At 40.8% G+C, this 17,282-nt stretch overlaps 1 protein-coding gene across 1 annotated transcript; it reads right to left on the reverse strand.

The window, feature by feature from the left end:
- Positions 1-419: 419 nt before the first annotated feature.
- Positions 420-3,103, reverse strand: cited2 (Cbp/p300-interacting transactivator, with Glu/Asp-rich carboxy-terminal domain, 2). The gene is made up of 2 exons (XM_030772481.1): positions 2,966-3,103; positions 420-2,609 (listed from the first exon to the last, which is right to left on the reverse strand). Exon 2 carries the CDS (start codon positions 2,603-2,605, stop codon positions 1,898-1,900), a length of 708 nt encoding a protein of 235 aa, XP_030628341.1. The 5' UTR covers positions 2,606-2,609; positions 2,966-3,103; the 3' UTR covers positions 420-1,897.
- Between the last annotated feature and the right edge of the window lie 14,179 nt (positions 3,104-17,282).

Consider the following 17,282-nt stretch of genomic DNA (forward strand, 5'->3'; position numbering starts at 1 on the left):
TGAGGGGCAGACATGTCTGTCTGTTTAGCACTGTATCATCTCCAGAACTCTCAGGTCCACCACAGGACAAACTCACCTTGGCTCTGCTCACCTACATGTCATCTGTGCACATAATGTGCAGGTTTTTTTTTTTTTTTTTAAGAATTAGGGATAGTTCAATAAGTAGACACAATATTCTGTATTTGTAAAGTGGGAACGGGCTAATGACCACGATTGCATCTCATAACTTTATTATGGAATTATCGAAAAGTAGGTTGATGACCTCAGTATGACCAACAGACACGGAAAGAGAGAGAGATGGGTGTATGACATCACTCTCGTGTAATAAGTGAGATTTATCAGTGACTAATTGGCTAGACTGAGTGTAATTTCAATAACAGGTCTTTATTCTGTGGCATACATGAGACCTGAAGCCTTAATCACACTATTACAGTCAGGAGTATCTAAAATATTGACAAAACAACCTTCTTTCCATAAATCAATATCTGATTATATTATTATGGTGTTACAACTAATTAGTTGTGGTCAGCAAACGATTTCCTCTCGCTTGCCAACATTACATGCTGCAGCCATGATATTTGATGCTAATACAGACCTTCTTCAGAAATGTTGACACCCAAATGTGGACAACGCGGCCATTTCCATAATGCACCTCTGCCACTTTATTCATGTTTGCAAATTAAAATATAATAAATTAACATTTGTCTAAAAAATGTACAAAAATACTGTCAAACTTTCCTAGAAAGCCTCAACACAGTAGTATTGCCCTGTATCGCATACTAATTAAGCACAGTGGTGGTAATATTCTGAGAAATGCAGAGAATTCCAGTTAAATGATATTCCTACTTTCCCTAGCCTGTCACAATATCTCATATTGACCTTCATATGTTTTCCATCCTTAAGCAACATTGCACTATGACATCCCTTCTTCCTCTGTTCTTTCACAACATTCCACACACTTCACAGTGCACCTCACTGTCCAGACTGCTTGATATCCCAGAGAGGAGAACTCTATCTCCACTTTCTACTGAAGATAATTTCCCCTCTCATCTCTCTTTTCGAGCCCTCCCCTTTTTTTCTTTTTTTTTTAAACACAAACATGACAGCTCGTCTGAGCATGAAGAAAGCAAACGTCTGCACACACATCACTCCTGCTGTTGTTTAAGATTGTTTACATTTTTTTTGTAGCATACACTAAGCTACAGCATTATGGAGGGAAAGAATTCTGGTGAAATTGTAATCAATATTTCAACAGCTTTGTGGTGAACAGAATAAAATAATAAGTCGAGTTTTCCATTCATGATTGGATAAATCATTGAAAAGCACAGATATCTGGTAACTATGTGGCCATTAAAGTATACAGTATATTATTGTATGGAAATACACAGTACTTGTCTACAAGAAAACTTCAACATCACTCACAGAATTTAGAGTATGTGTCCACTGAACTCTTAAATTATTCATGGTCATTCTTTCAAACTGACTGAATGACCGAGGAAATAAAAATACACACTGGAACAAAAGCAAAGTGGGATTTGTTCTGTTTTCACAGGCACAACTCAAGCAGGCAGATCTCTGATATTCTAAGCTTTGATAATTTTCCTCATTTACCATCATTTGCTTATGGAGTAATGCATAGCATGACAATGAGGGTTTTTCCAGACTATCACTCATCATGAGACTGCTGAGACGTACCGTGTGAAAAACAATTCTGTGTCGCTAAATTTGAAAAATACCCCTGAACAGAGGAAGAATGTGTAACGTCGAAGTTACATGGCTCCCAGTGTGACATAATGTACTGTGTAGACCAATCCTTTTGACACATGGATCTAGGAAGAAAAGGAGAATTTTTTTCAGTCACTTTTCTAGGAAGAAAAGATAAGTCCACTTGGTGAGATCAGCAGCTCACTCGGCTTGGCTGCTGCTTACATACAAGGTCCGTCATGAAGTCAAATTCATTCTGTCCCAGCCAGAGCTCAGGCAGTTCTTTAATTCGGTCCAAACCCATCTCAATCACCAATGACATAAGGACCTCCTCGTCAATAAAATCCGTGTCAATGACGTTGGGGGGCAGCATTGCTGCAGGCAAATGATGCGCTGGCGGAGGCATGCTGGAGGTGTTGTGTTTAGCGTTACCGTCTCGAAACGACTGTCCTGTCCCGTTTAACTGATGACTGCTTGGATTTTGCAGCTCGTGCATGTAATGGTGATGCGACGAATGCGTGTGATGGTTGTAGTACTGCGTGTTAAGTTTCTGCAGCTGCATGCTTGCCGCGAGCTGCCCTTGGCTGCTCACTGTGGGTCCGACAAATTGAGAGTTGTAGCGCGCCGGGGGAGCCAAGTTACCATTCGAGTGTCCTCCATTTACATTCCCTGTGCCCACCGAATGCCGAATTCCATGGTTACCATTTACATTCCCGCCTCCGAAATGCATATGCTCTCCCATTAAAGTGTTGTACCCGTGCTGCTGCTGTTGTTGCTGTTGATGGTGAAGCTGGCTGGAGAATTGTCCCATCCCCATTCTGCGCGCGGGGTGATGGTGGTGAAGACCATTGACAGTGTCAGGGAATCGTCCATGGTTCATTGCCATCATGCGGTCTACCATTCCCCTGTCAACAACCAATTAAAAAGAATCCATTAGTCTGCAACAGAATTCCAGGAGTACACACCTGCATCCGTGAACAAAATATGTGGCGACAAACTTGTAACAACGACAAAGTTTATGCTCAAAGCTATCATAACGAACGAACTCCTTCCTACATGTAACAACCAGTCATTACCACTTCAACAGTATGAGCTTATGCCCAGTTTCAAAATTTCAAACAGATTTCAACAGCTGAAATGAAGTATGCTGGATGTTAACAATCTGCATGATTTTCACACATGCGTACTGATTTGTGCATGTAAAACTCCGAACGGTAGAATCTCGTTTTAAGCAGAAACCTCCCAACTTTATGTCCTTTACCTCCTTGGTAGAGTCTGCTGTTGCCGATAGAGAAAGTGACTAACAATCCCAGCAAGTGTCCACAGTCTGTAGTCCAAGGCAGGGAGCAGTGAGTGTCTTTTTAAAACCGAGACGATACACTTCCAGTTCTCTTGCACATTGTAAAAAAATAAAAAGACTGCAACACTACTGAGTTCGGCCAGCACTCATATACAATCAGCAAGGGGCGGAGCAAAGCAAACCTTGACTCCTAGGAGACAAAAGTCTGGATCTAGGATCATGCAAAACATGGAATAGAATATCACGTCCAGTCGCACCCCCTCTGTGGAGCAAGAGTGCGTTTACAATATTTCATCGCAGCTAATTCTGTCTAGGGCAAGAGTGAGTAAATATGGAATCTTCATGTGTTTGTGAAAGGCAGCGTATATGGCTGCACCTCAGTAAGCCTGGTAAATGAAGCCTCGGAAAACTTGCCGTTTGGAACATCGCGTAGCATAATAGGACATCATTTTCACTTAGTCGAAAATTCTTTAGAAAAATTGTGAAACCAAGACTTGCTCATCTGATAGAATAGGCACTTCCCCCAGCCCCCGCAGGGAATTTCAAATCAGGGACCACAACTGTACAACAGTGAGTTTGCCTGACTATCAGGTTCTCCACGTTTTGCACATGTCCGAGTCGTGTCAGACGTGCGCTAGCTGAGCAGCGGTTGACACTGGGACTGGTCATCCAAACTCTGCTCGTGTAAACAAACCTGCTCACCTCTACTCAGTGGTGTAAACATGCCTGCGTACCCTTGCTGTTTCTCTGGCTGCCAAGCTACCTGCTTACCAGTGCAAAAAGGGTGGGCGAATTTAAGCTCGAAAGCATAATAATTTCGGCAAGAAAAATTCTATTGGAGAGCCAGTTAACTCATTTACCCCTTTGTACTTACTACTTAGTAAAAAGCACAAAATTACAGGCCTTAAGAAAATCACCAGAAACGCCATTTAAAATGAGTACTTTTACAAACTACTCACTCAGCGAATGGATTTATATAAAACGTGATTGAAACATGGTTTCACATTAATGTATAAACAAAGATATGTCAAGCATAGATATTGAACACTTCAGTCACGAACTATTGAAGACGCGGGGAACAACAGTGAGTCGCTGTCTTTGAAGACTGGCGCATAAACAGACAGATCACATTAAGACCGATGGGTTCGTAATTAGCAGAACATGCACCACATGAGTGTTTGCTAATTACCTTCGAGTGTGTGATTTGTTTCATGAACATACTGGTACCTCTAAATTAAATTCATCCGACTGTCGGGCATTTCTTGAGATTCATTCGGTTTTATATGTTATATATATATATATATATATATCAGACAAACTTACACTGAACTAAAATAAGATCCTATGTTGCACAGCAGAGCGAACTTTCCCTAAGGTTTACCAGGTCAGCATAAACTAGGAAGAATGTCAACTGGCGCCAGCAGTCAAAACCGAGCTCTTCACAAGTTATTAGCAAGAGGGTAAGGGTTTTTAAAAGCTGATGATGGTTATGGCTGCTTTAATGACATACATATTGCATAGACGAGCTTCCACCATCAAAAAAGCACAACTAATTTGTCATTGCCATTATATTCAACATAATTCTCAGATATGTAATGGTCAGTTAGCTCTTAGGTGTTGTCACTTGCCAGCTCTTTATTTACTTGTTAGCGTGGCTACTTCTGTGGGATTACCAATGCAGTCTTTTCCCATAGAGTTAAATCTGTGGGATTACCAATGCCGTCTTTCCCCATAGAGTTAAATCTTATCTTTTGGGCAGTTGTACTGTATCAGAGCAATGCAATGGTGCAATGGGTTTACATAATGAAATGAGGCATGCACAATTTAAACGTTTAGAGGTACAAACAAACACCGTTCAGTCACATTTAATTACAAGGCAGCTCAAGGAAAGAGATTTAACACTTTCCTTAAGAAAGTTACGATGCACAGAACAGGAATGAAGCAAAGCTGTCACAGAGCTGAAGCCAAGCAAGCTAAATATCCATTTAAAAAGTTCCTCATGGTTGGCAAAATCTGCCCTGTTCTCAGCTCGTGTTCTTTTACTTTGAAAGAAATATGCTGAGCAGAAGTCAGCAAAGCTCCTGTGTTCAGCTTCCTTAGTTCACTATTTTAGTGTGTATGTTTGTAGTATGATAAAAGCATTTATGTAGCCATTGGGGAGTGGTCGTTGAGTTGGCATGCCTGTGAAGATCTTCAATCAGCCCAGAGCAATAGTGTAAATGCACTTATCTGATGTTGAAATCAAAAGGCAGTTAGTAAAGTGGGTGGGTCTGAAAGCCAAAACTCATTTATTTGATAGTGTTGTGAATGGAAAAAAGAAAAGAAATCTAGGCAATGCTTAAAATATGTCTTGAATTTGTCCTGTTTAAGTATTCACTGAAGTAGCTTGCATGAAATGTAGATGGGTTGCAGTAATATTTTAATGTTATATTAAAGGATCCGTGTGGAAGTGAACTCATAGTACCCTTGTTTCTTTTCCAGACTGAAATGGGCGTTTTGCTTACAACTGATAATTTTTAAACAAAGTTGATTTATAGTTGCTAAAGGGTGATTACAAACCAAACAAATAATGCTAAAACCACAAGGATTTTTTTTTTTAAGTGGCTTTGTCTTTTTCACTGAGAGACATGATGGGTTACTTGCCTCTCACTTGAAGCATCCCTTTGGCATTCCAGCACTGAGCTGGCTTTTAGATGTGCTGTCAGTACTTTCCTGAATTTGCTCTGTCATTCTCAAACCTTTCAATCCTCTCTGCCCTTCACTTTCACTGACATACTCTCTCAGGGCCCACATGATGCCGTTCACCTTGCTGGAGGACTCAGGGATGATAATTGGTCCAGTATCACATACTTCAACCCTGACATGTTTTTGTACCACTATTCCAAATCCTTGAGAGTGTGCAGTTAGTTCTGTTGTTGTGTGGTCTGGCCATCAGGCTTTGGCCTTTGAAATGGACAAATTAAGAGGAAAAATATAAACCAGCGGTAATCCAAAAGCACTTTGAAAGAACTGGAAACACTACTGGAGAAACATTTCCCAAAAATGGGCATAGATCATGTGAGGGGTGTGAGTGACATATTTCCCAGTATGAAGGCATTGTCAAATTGTCCCCATCACCATATTGTCTTTACTGAAATGTTGTTAGTCATTCCATGCAGGTATTCAACTTTCTTACTCTGCCCAACTTTTTGTATCCTTTGATATTTTGAGTGTTTACTTGGGGAATTGGACAGATACTGGTTCAGACTTCAGACTACTGTTCTGTCAGAGAAAAGCATACACAGAGATTATTTAGTGCATTCGCACACTAGTTCATACATTTGAAAACAGGCATTGTATTTCTAACCTGGACTTCAAACTGTCACAGCCAAGCCATCAAAACCATGCTGTTATCTGAACATACTATGTCTCACTTGTACACTCATGGCTGTCTGTGTTGTGGGAATATGACTCAGTGTGTAAGTGTCTATGCTGTGAAGGGTATTTATAGCCTATAGAACCATAATGTTCATATCAGTTGAGTGGCCCTTGGTTTCTTGTTATTTTTGTATGCTGATATTGTGTTCTTAGCCTGGCTAATTCATGTTAAAGCAATAACAACATGCTGCAGTGGATTACTTTTTCCACTTCACAGACTGAGAATGACTGTTTCCCCTGTACAGACTGAGAATGACTGTTTTGACTGTACAGACTGAGAATGACTGTTTTCACTGTACAGACTGAGAATGACTGTTTTCACTGTACAGACTGAGAATGACTGTTTCCCCTGTACAGACTGAGAATGACTGTTTCCACAGTACGGACTGAGAATGACTGTTTCCCCTGTTTAGACTGAGAATGACTGTTTTCACTGTACAGACTGAGAATGACTGTTTCCCCTGTACAGACTGAGAATGACTGTTTCCACTGTACAGACTGAGAATGACTGTTTCCACTGTACGGACTGAGAATGACTGTTTCCACTGTTTAGACTGAGAATGACTGTTTTCCCTGTTTAGACTGAGAATGACTGTTTCCACTGTACGGACTGAGAATGACTGTTTCCACTGCACAGACTGAGAATGACTGTTTCCCCTGTTTAGACTGAGAATGACTGTTTCCACTGTACAGACTGAGAATGACTGTTTTCCCTGTACAGACTGAGAATGACTGTTTCCACTGTACAGACTGAGAATGACTGTTTCCCCTGTACAGACTGAGAATGACTGTTTCCCCTGTACAGACTGAGAATGACTGTTTCCCCTGTACAGACTGAGAATGACTGTTTTCACTGTACGGAGTGAGAATGACTGTTTTCCCTGTACAGACTGAGAATGACTGTTTCCACTGTACAGACTGAGAATGACTGTTTCCCCTGTTTAGACTGAGAATGACTGTTTCCACTGTACGGACTGAGAATGACTGTTTTCATTGTACAGACTGAGAATGACTGTTTCCCCTGTTTAGACTGAGAATGACTGTTTCCACTGTACGGACTGAGAATGACTGTTTTCATTGTACAGACTGAGAATGACTGTTTCCCCTGTTTAGACTGAGAATGACTGTTTCCACTGTACAGACTGAGAATGACTGTTTCCACTGTACGGACTGAGAATGACTGTTTTCACTGTACAGACTGAGAATGACTGTTTCCACTGCACAGACTGAGAATGACTGTTTCCACTGCACAGACTGAGAATGACTGTTTCCACTGTACAGACTGAGAATGACTGTTTTCACTGTACAGACTGAGAATGACTGTTTCCCCTGTACAGACTGAGAATGACTGTTTCCACTGTACAGACTGAGAATGACTGTTTCCACTGTACAGACTGAGAATGACTGTTTTCACTGTACAGACTGAGAATGACTGTTTCCCCTGTACAGACTGAGAATGACTGTTTCCACTGTACGGACTGAGAATGACTGTTTCCCCTGTTTAGACTGAGAATGACTGTTTCCACTGTACAGACTGAGAATGACTGTTTCCACTGTACGGACTGAGAATGACTGTTTCCACTGTACGGACTGAGAATGACTGTTTCCCCTGTTTAGACTGAGAATGACTGTTTCCACTGTACAGACTGAGAATGACTGTTTCCACTGCACAGACTGAGAATGACTGTTTCCACTGTACAGACTGAGAATGACTGTTTTCACTGTACAGACTGAGAATGACTGTTTCCCCTGTACAGACTGAGAATGACTGTTTCCACTGTACAGACTGAGAATGACTGTTTCCACTGTACAGACTGAGAATGACTGTTTTCACTGTACAGACTGAGAATGACTGTTTCCCCTGTACAGACTGAGAATGACTGTTTCCACTGTACAGACTGAGAATGACTGTTTCCACTGTACAGACTGAGAATGACTGTTTTCACTGTACAGACTGAGAATGACTGTTTCCCCTGTACAGACTGAGAATGACTGTTTCCACTGTACGGACTGAGAATGACTGTTTCCCCTGTTTAGACTGAGAATGACTGTTTCCACTGTACAGACTGAGAATGACTGTTTCCACTGTACGGACTGAGAATGACTGTTTCCCCTGTTTAGACTGAGAATGACTGTTTCCCCTGTACAGACTGAGAATGACTGTTTCCACTGTACGGACTGAGAATGACTGTTTCCCCTGTTTAGACTGAGAATGACTGTTTCCCCTGTACAGACTGAGAATGACTGTTTCCACTGTACGGACTGAGAATGACTGTTTCCCCTGTTTAGACTGAGAATGACTGTTTCCACTGTACGGACTGAGAATGACTGTTTCCCCTGTACAGACTGAGAATGACTGTTTCCCCTGTTTAGACTGAGAATGACTGTTTCCACTGTACGGACTGAGAATGACTGTTTCCCCTGTACAGACTGAGAATGACTGTTTCCACTGTACAGACTGAGAATGACTGTTTCCCCTGTACAGACTGAGAATGACTGTTTTCACTGTACGGAGTGAGAATGACTGTTTCCCCTGTACAGACTGAGAATGACTGTTTTCACTGTACAGACTGAGAATGACTGTTTCCCCTGTTTAGACTGAGAATGACTGTTTTCACTGTACAGACTGAGAATGACTGTTTCCACTGTTTAGACTGAGAATGACTGTTTCCCCTGTTTAGACTGAGAATGACTGTTTCCACTGTACGGACTGAGAATGACTGTTTCCCCTGTACAGACTGAGAATGACTGTTTCCCCTGTTTAGACTGAGAATGACTGTTTCCACTGTACAGACTGAGAATGACTGTTTTCACTGTACAGACTGAGAATGACTGTTTCCCCTGTTTAGACTGAGAATGACTGTTTTCACTGTACAGACTGAGAATGACTGTTTCCACTGTACGGACTGAGAATGACTGTTTCCCCTGTTTAGACTGAGAATGACTGTTTCCACTGTACAGACTGAGAATGACTGTTTCCACTGTACAGACTGAGAATGACTGTTTCCCCTGTTTAGACTGAGAATGACTGTTTTCACTGTACAGACTGAGAATGACTGTTTCCACTGTACGGACTGAGAATGACTGTTTCCACTGTACGGAGTGAGAATGACTGTTTTCACTGTACAGACTGAGAATGACTGTTTCGGTCCCCTGGTAACCAACAGGTCCAGAGTTTTGGTTAGTACACACAGCCATATAGTGCCTAAGGAGAGACCATATGACAAGGTCCAGTCTGCATCACGCCTGGGAGATGGACTTCACCAGTGCCCCCACTCTAGTCCCCTAACACCAGAGTTATGTAAGCAACTTTATTGTCAATCTCTCTAATTGTTTAACCTCAATCTGATTGTTTAACCCCTGAGGCAGCCACAGCGGGGTATCCGTCTAATGACCCCAGCAACCATTCAAGCTTATGTGGGAAACCTACTGTATTACTGTGCCTCAAAAAATGACTGAGGAGACAGGGCAATTTTTTGGGAGTGTAGGTGTCTATATTGTACGTTATGAATGTTTTGATGGATTATATTCTGTTTAATTCATTAGGCAGCCGTGAAAAAGAGGCACTAAATATCCAAATATCCCCCTAAACCCTTTGCAGGGTGAAATTTGGATTCATTTCTCTGATAAATTCTTGTAGTTTTATTTATGACCTATTCAGTGCAGCCAAGCTGCCAACCCGTAATAATTTGACTGTAGAAAAAAAGTTACATGGTTTTTACATGCTGCACATAGTTCTCTTTCACAAAATCGTTTGGCACCTGAATTCATGATAACGTCATAAACAACCACTGCTCTGTTTCTATTGGTTTGTTAATAGATAATATTTATTTATAAATGTAATACTTCACACATTGAGTACGCTATATATACCTGACTGTGCTATGGTAGTCCTCATTTTGTGTAGATACCCATTCATAAATTAGACTCTGCTAGTCGTACCTGTTTGGTCAGTTGAGCCTTCAGTTGAGTCTGTGTGAGAAAACTAAAATAGTTTTAGCCTATGTTGTATACACCAGGAAAATGCCCCTCACAGATTGTGTAGCTCCATATATCCCTCTACTGAGGACAGTAAGACAATTAAAAAGAAATGTTTACCTTGGCAACGAACAAACAAACAAGCAAGCAAACGAAAATGCCTTACCTTACTCTAGTGGACTGAAGTGATCAAAATCCTAAGGAGAACAAGAGTCGGTCTGTCACAAAGAATAAGACTTTTCACAAATTGCCGTAAATCTTTTGTGAACATGTCAAATTTCATGATTCAGCAGTAGGAGAAAAGAGATAAAGTGTTCCCACTGGATGGACCTGCCTGTTGGCAGAATGTAGAGTCTAAATATTGAATTAGTAATCACAATCTCAAAATCTTTCCTTTCTTTTCTTTTCTTTTCTTTTCTTTTCTTTTCTACAAACTCTGGATATGATGCTGTTCTGTGTGTGTTAACAGTCTAGGAAAAGCGTAACAATTAGGAGACTCATTGAAATGTGATTGCTTTCAGACGTGTAACATGAGTGACTGTTAAGAAACAACTCTAAAAAAACAGAAACAATACATAACAACAACAACAACAACAAAAAACACATTTACCACTGACACAGATTTGTTTGATATGCAAGCTTGCAAGATCCTGTCTCGGATAGCTCTGTACTAGGGCCATTTGATTATAAATTCAAATGGGCCAGATTTCAGAACCAGGCCTTGTTCATGGGCCAGAGGTTTTGGCAACCTATTTACATACTGAATTTGTGTGGCTAGCAAGACATTTACAGTGCTGTAAAATGGAGGAATATGTGTGGGATACACACACACACATACACACACACACACACACACATATAAATATATATATATGTATAATATGGTCATGGAATGCCTCTTGTTCAGTCAAATTGCTCAATTGGAACTAATTGTTGTGTAATTTGAATTCAACTGTTATCGCCTGTGGGTCACTTGATTTCACTCTTGGGTTGGATTGGGCCCTCGGGCCTCTGATTGAATATATCTGCTCTGTACAGCCTGTGCAGTGTGTTTGGGTTTCGGTCTCATGGTGTTTGCCATCAGCAACTTGCATTCAACAGTTGAGCTTTCTAAGATCCTAACACATTAGTTTCCAGGTTCAGTCCCAGAGGGCCAGTGTCCCTTTGTATTTACCCTTCACCTCCTAATTTGAGACTGATTTTTTTGTGCAGTCCTCAGCCAGTTGGAGACCATATTTAGCACCCGTAGGATCATACCAGAGTATTTAAAAACATGCAAAAAGTCAAGTGAAAAGGTTGTTGGCTACACTTGTGGTATTTACAGGTTAAATAGCAAATTGAAAGTGAAAGTTTGAGGGTAAAAGGGCAAGAGCAGTACATTTAGCGTGTGTGAATGGGTTTATCACAAAAATCATTCCTCTGTTCTCCTCCAGCTACAGCCAAATCAAGGCTTTCAAAACACACACAAATGTCACAAATGAGGTCCCTTGCTCACATTTACAAAATTGCTCCTATACGAGCCTGAAAATATGTGCACTGACAACACACACACACACACACACAAAATCAACAACCTTCTTTACATAGTGGCTGAGTGTGCCCATTTCAATACAGATCCTGGGGAGAATGAAAGTCGGCTTGAGTCATCTGCTGTCGTCTCTAACTGGAGCGTGAGACAGCTCTCTTCTGTTCTGTCGATGAAGGGCTTCATTTCTATTCAACAGAGCAGTACATAAGACAACGCAGGCACACTCCATCTCACACACATTAATGCTCCAATGCTTTGTGTATGGTCATGGTGTTAGAATTAAAACAAACTAAAAAATATGTTCATGTAGTATCCTCACAATGGTCCCTTTATTTACATATTAGTGCAGTAAAGCTCTACATATTGGTGATGGTTCACAGAGCTGACTATGTTGTATTCATTTTAAAAGGAGACTCATTCATAAATTAGACTGCACGATTGTGAGAGCTGTGTTTGTTCCTTTACTATTTATGGTAAATTTGTGTCCAAGGAAACATACACATGTAACATGCACTTAATGCAAATTAGTCATCTTTATTCCTGCTTCTTTTGTTTCTTCACAGCTCTATTTAAAAAAAAAAAACTCACTTTTGAGCTATTAAAAAATGCCACACAAGACATTTTCATGAGCCCATTAATAAACATGTTCAGCACGCACATCAGTTAATGGCATGGCACAGGAAGCCTGAAATCATGCTCTTTTTATGTAATGAGTTATAATAATTTGTTTCAGAAAGTTTTGAAAGCGGATTAGACAGAGGTATTTAAGTACTTTGAGGATTATCCATTTGATTTCACAGCACTGAGATTATGGATTGACATCCTACAGGATCTTTTGGCTTATTTGTAATCCGGCTAGCCACTAGAACAGGCCAAGTTTGTGTGAGCGTGTCGTGTCAATACGTGTAGATGGGATGTCAGTAAGTAGATAGCGTGTCTCCCAGCTCGGGTTAATTGTATTGATTTACCCTGATGTCAAATCAATAACTACCACAAATCAAACATTCATGAAACAAGACAAATAGGTTCAAAACCTAATTTTCTCCATTTTATCCCCATTTTAAAAGGTGACATCAAATTTAAATAAAATGTAATCAAGCGTCATTTCAAAGTAATTGTCATAAAAATATATCACATATATGCAAGTTCGGGAGTGCCTTTTGCCTGGTGGTTTGCTGAGAGAATGCTTACATGTTCTTTTAGCAGAACAGAATTTTTAAGGTCACTGAGGTGATGGAGGTGATGGAACCACTGACATGGGAGCCAAGAGAATGTTCACTTTAATCGCAATCAGTCCAGACGTGGACCTCCAGTGGGGTTTTTACTTCTGTAAGTATCTTTGGAGCTTAGACCAGCTAAACCACCTCTGAGAGGACATAGTTTACATTTTAACTGACTGACTGCTTATATTGATCCTCTCTGACTTTTTATTCTAGTCATGACTATTTAGCAACACGCAGGTTAGTCTTTGCATGTGCCATTGTGGGGTCTCCATGTAATTGCTTCACTGCACAAGTGTCTGTTTGGTATCTTATTGACATAAAACTGATATTAAGGTGATATTAAACTGAATCAGAGTGAAATCACTGATTTTAGGTTGCAGCGTGCAGTGAGGTGTTGTTGTGTGTATATGTGTTCAATATTATATACTGAATTGTGATATAATTATATTAATAACATACAATTTAATTATGTAATATTTTCTTGTTTAAAGATTGCTCTTGAATTTGTGTATTGATTGTAAAGCTTGCTGGTATGAGGCGTATAGACAGTTAAACTGTTCCTTAAATCTGCAGTGTCTGTTTAAACTGTATCTGAAGTACTTCCCTAGCATTCTCAGAATTCTCACCTTGTTCATAACGTAGTCCAAACCTCAAAGTCAGTCAGAAACCTTGATCCAATAACACATGCCATGAAAACTGTGAGTGACATTTTTTTCACTGTCAGTCACTGCAAAACATTCCTTTTCCTGGCACATTGTATTTTCAAATCAGTCTTGAATCTACATCATGTCTGCATGCATAAAGACTTCTTACAAGGGTCATTTGCTTGAACATGGATTGCTTCAGCCCAAAACTGAGTGAATATCGGACAGGAGTAATGTGTCTGATCCCAGATCAGGAGTCCCCTTGTTCAGTTGTTTTCCCCCCAGGAGGTACTTCTTCAGTTCACCATACATGGCAGCCAGAGAGGGTCAGCAGGGCTGGCTGCAGTGGGAACACATGCACGTGACTGCCATGCCACGGCCCACTCACAGCAGGAGGCCTGTCTGCAGCCCGGGCCTTTCATTTCTCTTGTTATGCAGACACAGGATGTTTATAGAAAAGACAGCCAATTCGGCACAAAGTGGCCTTTAATCACTTCGCAAAAGGCTTAAAACTACACTCGTCATGGATGGACAAAACAAGAGTCCAGATTTTTTTTTTCCATAGTTCCATAGTTCATTTGAATATATACTGATTTCCATATTTTAAGTGTTGTCCTTCTGAAGGAGGAGAGACGCAGGGTTAACGTATAACTGAAGGAGGAGAGACGCAGGGTTAACATATAACTGAAGGAGGAGAGACGCAGGGTTAACGTATAACTGAAGGAGGAGAGACGCGGGGTTAACGTATAACTGAAGGAGGAGAGACGCAGTGTTAACATATAACTGAAGGAGGAGAGACGCAGGGTTAACGTATAACTGAAGGAGGAGAGACGCAGGGTTAACGTATAACTGAAGGAGGAGAGACGCAGGGTTAACATATAACTGAAGGAGGAGAGACGCAGGGTTAACGTATAACTGAAGGAGGAGAGACGCAGGGTTAACGTATAACTGAAGGAGGAGAGACGCAGGGTTAGGTATAACTGAAGGAGGAGAGACGCAGGGTTAACGTATAACTGAAGGAGGAGAGACGCAGGGTTAACGTATAACTGAAGGAGGAGAGACGCAGGGTTAACGTATAACTGAAGGAGGAGAGACGCGGGGTTAACGTATAACTGAAGGAGGAGAGACGCGGGGTTAACGTATAACTGAAGGAGGAGAGACGCAGGGTTAACGTATAACTGAGGGAGGAGAGACGCAGGGTTAACGTATAACTGAAGGAGGAGAGACGCAGGGTTAACGTATAACTGAGGGAGGAGAGACGCAGGGTTAACATATAACTGAAGGAGGAGAGACGCAGGGTTAACGTATAACTGAAGGAGGAGAGACGCAGGGTTAACGTATAACTGAAGGAGGAGAGACGCGGGGTTAACGTATAACTGAAGGAGGAGAGACGCAGGGTTAACATATAACTGAAGGAGGAGAGACGCAGGGTTAACGTATAACTGAAGGAGGAGAGACGCAGGGTTAACGTATAACTGAAGGAGGAGAGACGCAGGGTTAACGTATAACTGAAGGAGGAGAGACGCAGGGTTAACATATAACTGATTGGTGTTGCATTGTCTGTTGTCAGTTTCACGTAGTGTGCAGCTGGATGTCTGTTTCTCCAGGGAAGAAATAACATGAGCTGTTGACGTTAGTTACGTTAATTATTTTTATATGAATGATAATAATAATTACATTAATTGCCATTGCTGACTGTAAGAGACATTGTTATTGTATTCTTTCTCTTCTCTTCCATGGCAATATTTTAAGGGGCTAAAATTTGTTCAATAAACAAACAAACCAGAGATAAATATTACATATGACTGTTTTTCACTTATTTAACAAGAGTTAAGGAAAGTAACCCACCCCTGGAGACACATTAGACCTTTTTGTGAACTGTATTATTACATTATTTCTTCTTAATTGGTAAATATAGAAAGTAGTAGTATTTTTTAAAACTGAATGAGCCATATCACTTGCTTCATTCATAGCAGCTGAGGACAGTTTCCCATGTAGAGAACGTCATCTCTGTTCCCCATAGTGTTGACACAGTGTCTGCCGTTACAACACACAACTTTCACCCCTGAAGCTTCTCCATATAGATTTATTTTTAGAACTACTTTTATTTATGAAAGGAGTCAATTTGTGTGCGGTACAGAACGCTCTCTGGAATGTTCCGCAGGTGTTCCTGAGCTGTTTTCTTGTCATGGCCTTGTTTACTCAGCATGGCCGAAGAAGTGTGGAATTCCATATTGGTCAGTTCAATCTTCTGCTTGAGTTCACACGTCTTTAACTGAACTACACAGTTTTTCAGAGTCCATCAAATTGGGCTGTACAGAGGAAAAAAGAAAAACTCTGGCAAAATACATATCAAGACGTCCAAAACCAACATTCACGCTGTTAACGGAGATGAAAACATCATTCTTTTCTCCTCTTGTAAATGGTATTCCTAAAACCGTGCAGTGCTCCGTGGACATAAACTACTGGCAGGACCTTTGTGTTTCAGTTTTTACAATTAAAGGTTTCCCCTCTCTGTAGTCCATATTTATGCCAATTCACTGAACTCTTCTGGGTAAATCTGTCCCTCTAATTTCAGCCATAATCCCTGTCATTATAATCTGCATCATCCACTGAGGAAGGCTGTAAGTACCACTGTCAATAATGAGGGGGAAAAAAGACAACGGCAAATGTCAGATGTTTTGGCAGATAAGCAAAAACTGCTGTGCATTTGTTAGGCTTAGGGCATTGCTTTCGTCTGAAGTATGCCTGACATGTTTTCTCCTCAGATGACTGAGGGCTGCAGGAGAAATAAACACTGAAGCCATCCAAATCTTCCAAAAAAAAAAAAAAAAGGGAGAAGAACTTTGTGGTGGTCTCCAAGCAACAGGATCCAGGGGAAATGGATATCCTGCCCAACACTCTGAAATTGACAGTGTACTAGTAGTTAGACTGAATGTAATTGCCAGCCTGAAGGGATTAGATTAAGCTGTTTGGTGTGCAAAGTGAGTCATCTGAAAAATTACTTTATTTTCAATATTTCCTGTACTCACTCTGGTTAGTGGCAATCTACTCACCTATTTGTACTGAAGTATGAAACACACACACACACACACACACACACTGTCTCACTCTTTACAGTCTGCATCATGTTTAACAGTGCAGTGCAAATACACATTTAACAGGCCAGAACTTAAAAATACTGCTGATTCTGTTATTGGTCACAGAACATAACTCTCTATGGCCATGAAAAAGGGTGACCATTCAGAATAACTGAATTTCAATCTTTTTCAGTCAGTTCACGAAACTGAACGCAGTTCATGAAACTAACGGAGTCACGGTTGACTTTTTTTTTTCATTATCAAATGCAGCCTGAAGTGATGTGGTATTTGTTTTTTGAAAGACTATTTTGCAATAGCTCTCCCTTCCTAAATACAAATCCATTCTAGTGTCACTGCACTTCCCACTGGCAATGCAAAGACGCCCACTGAGTGCAGCACAGCCTTCCC

The sequence above is a fragment of the Chanos chanos genome, chromosome 4, assembly GCF_902362185.1.
Source record: "Chanos chanos chromosome 4, fChaCha1.1, whole genome shotgun sequence".
Taxonomy (NCBI): domain Eukaryota; kingdom Metazoa; phylum Chordata; class Actinopteri; order Gonorynchiformes; family Chanidae; genus Chanos; species Chanos chanos.

Coding starts and splice junctions, on each gene's coding strand:
- cited2 (XM_030772481.1), bottom strand. CDS start 2,605: ATGGTAGACCGCATGATGGCAATGAACCATGGACGATTCCCTGACACT.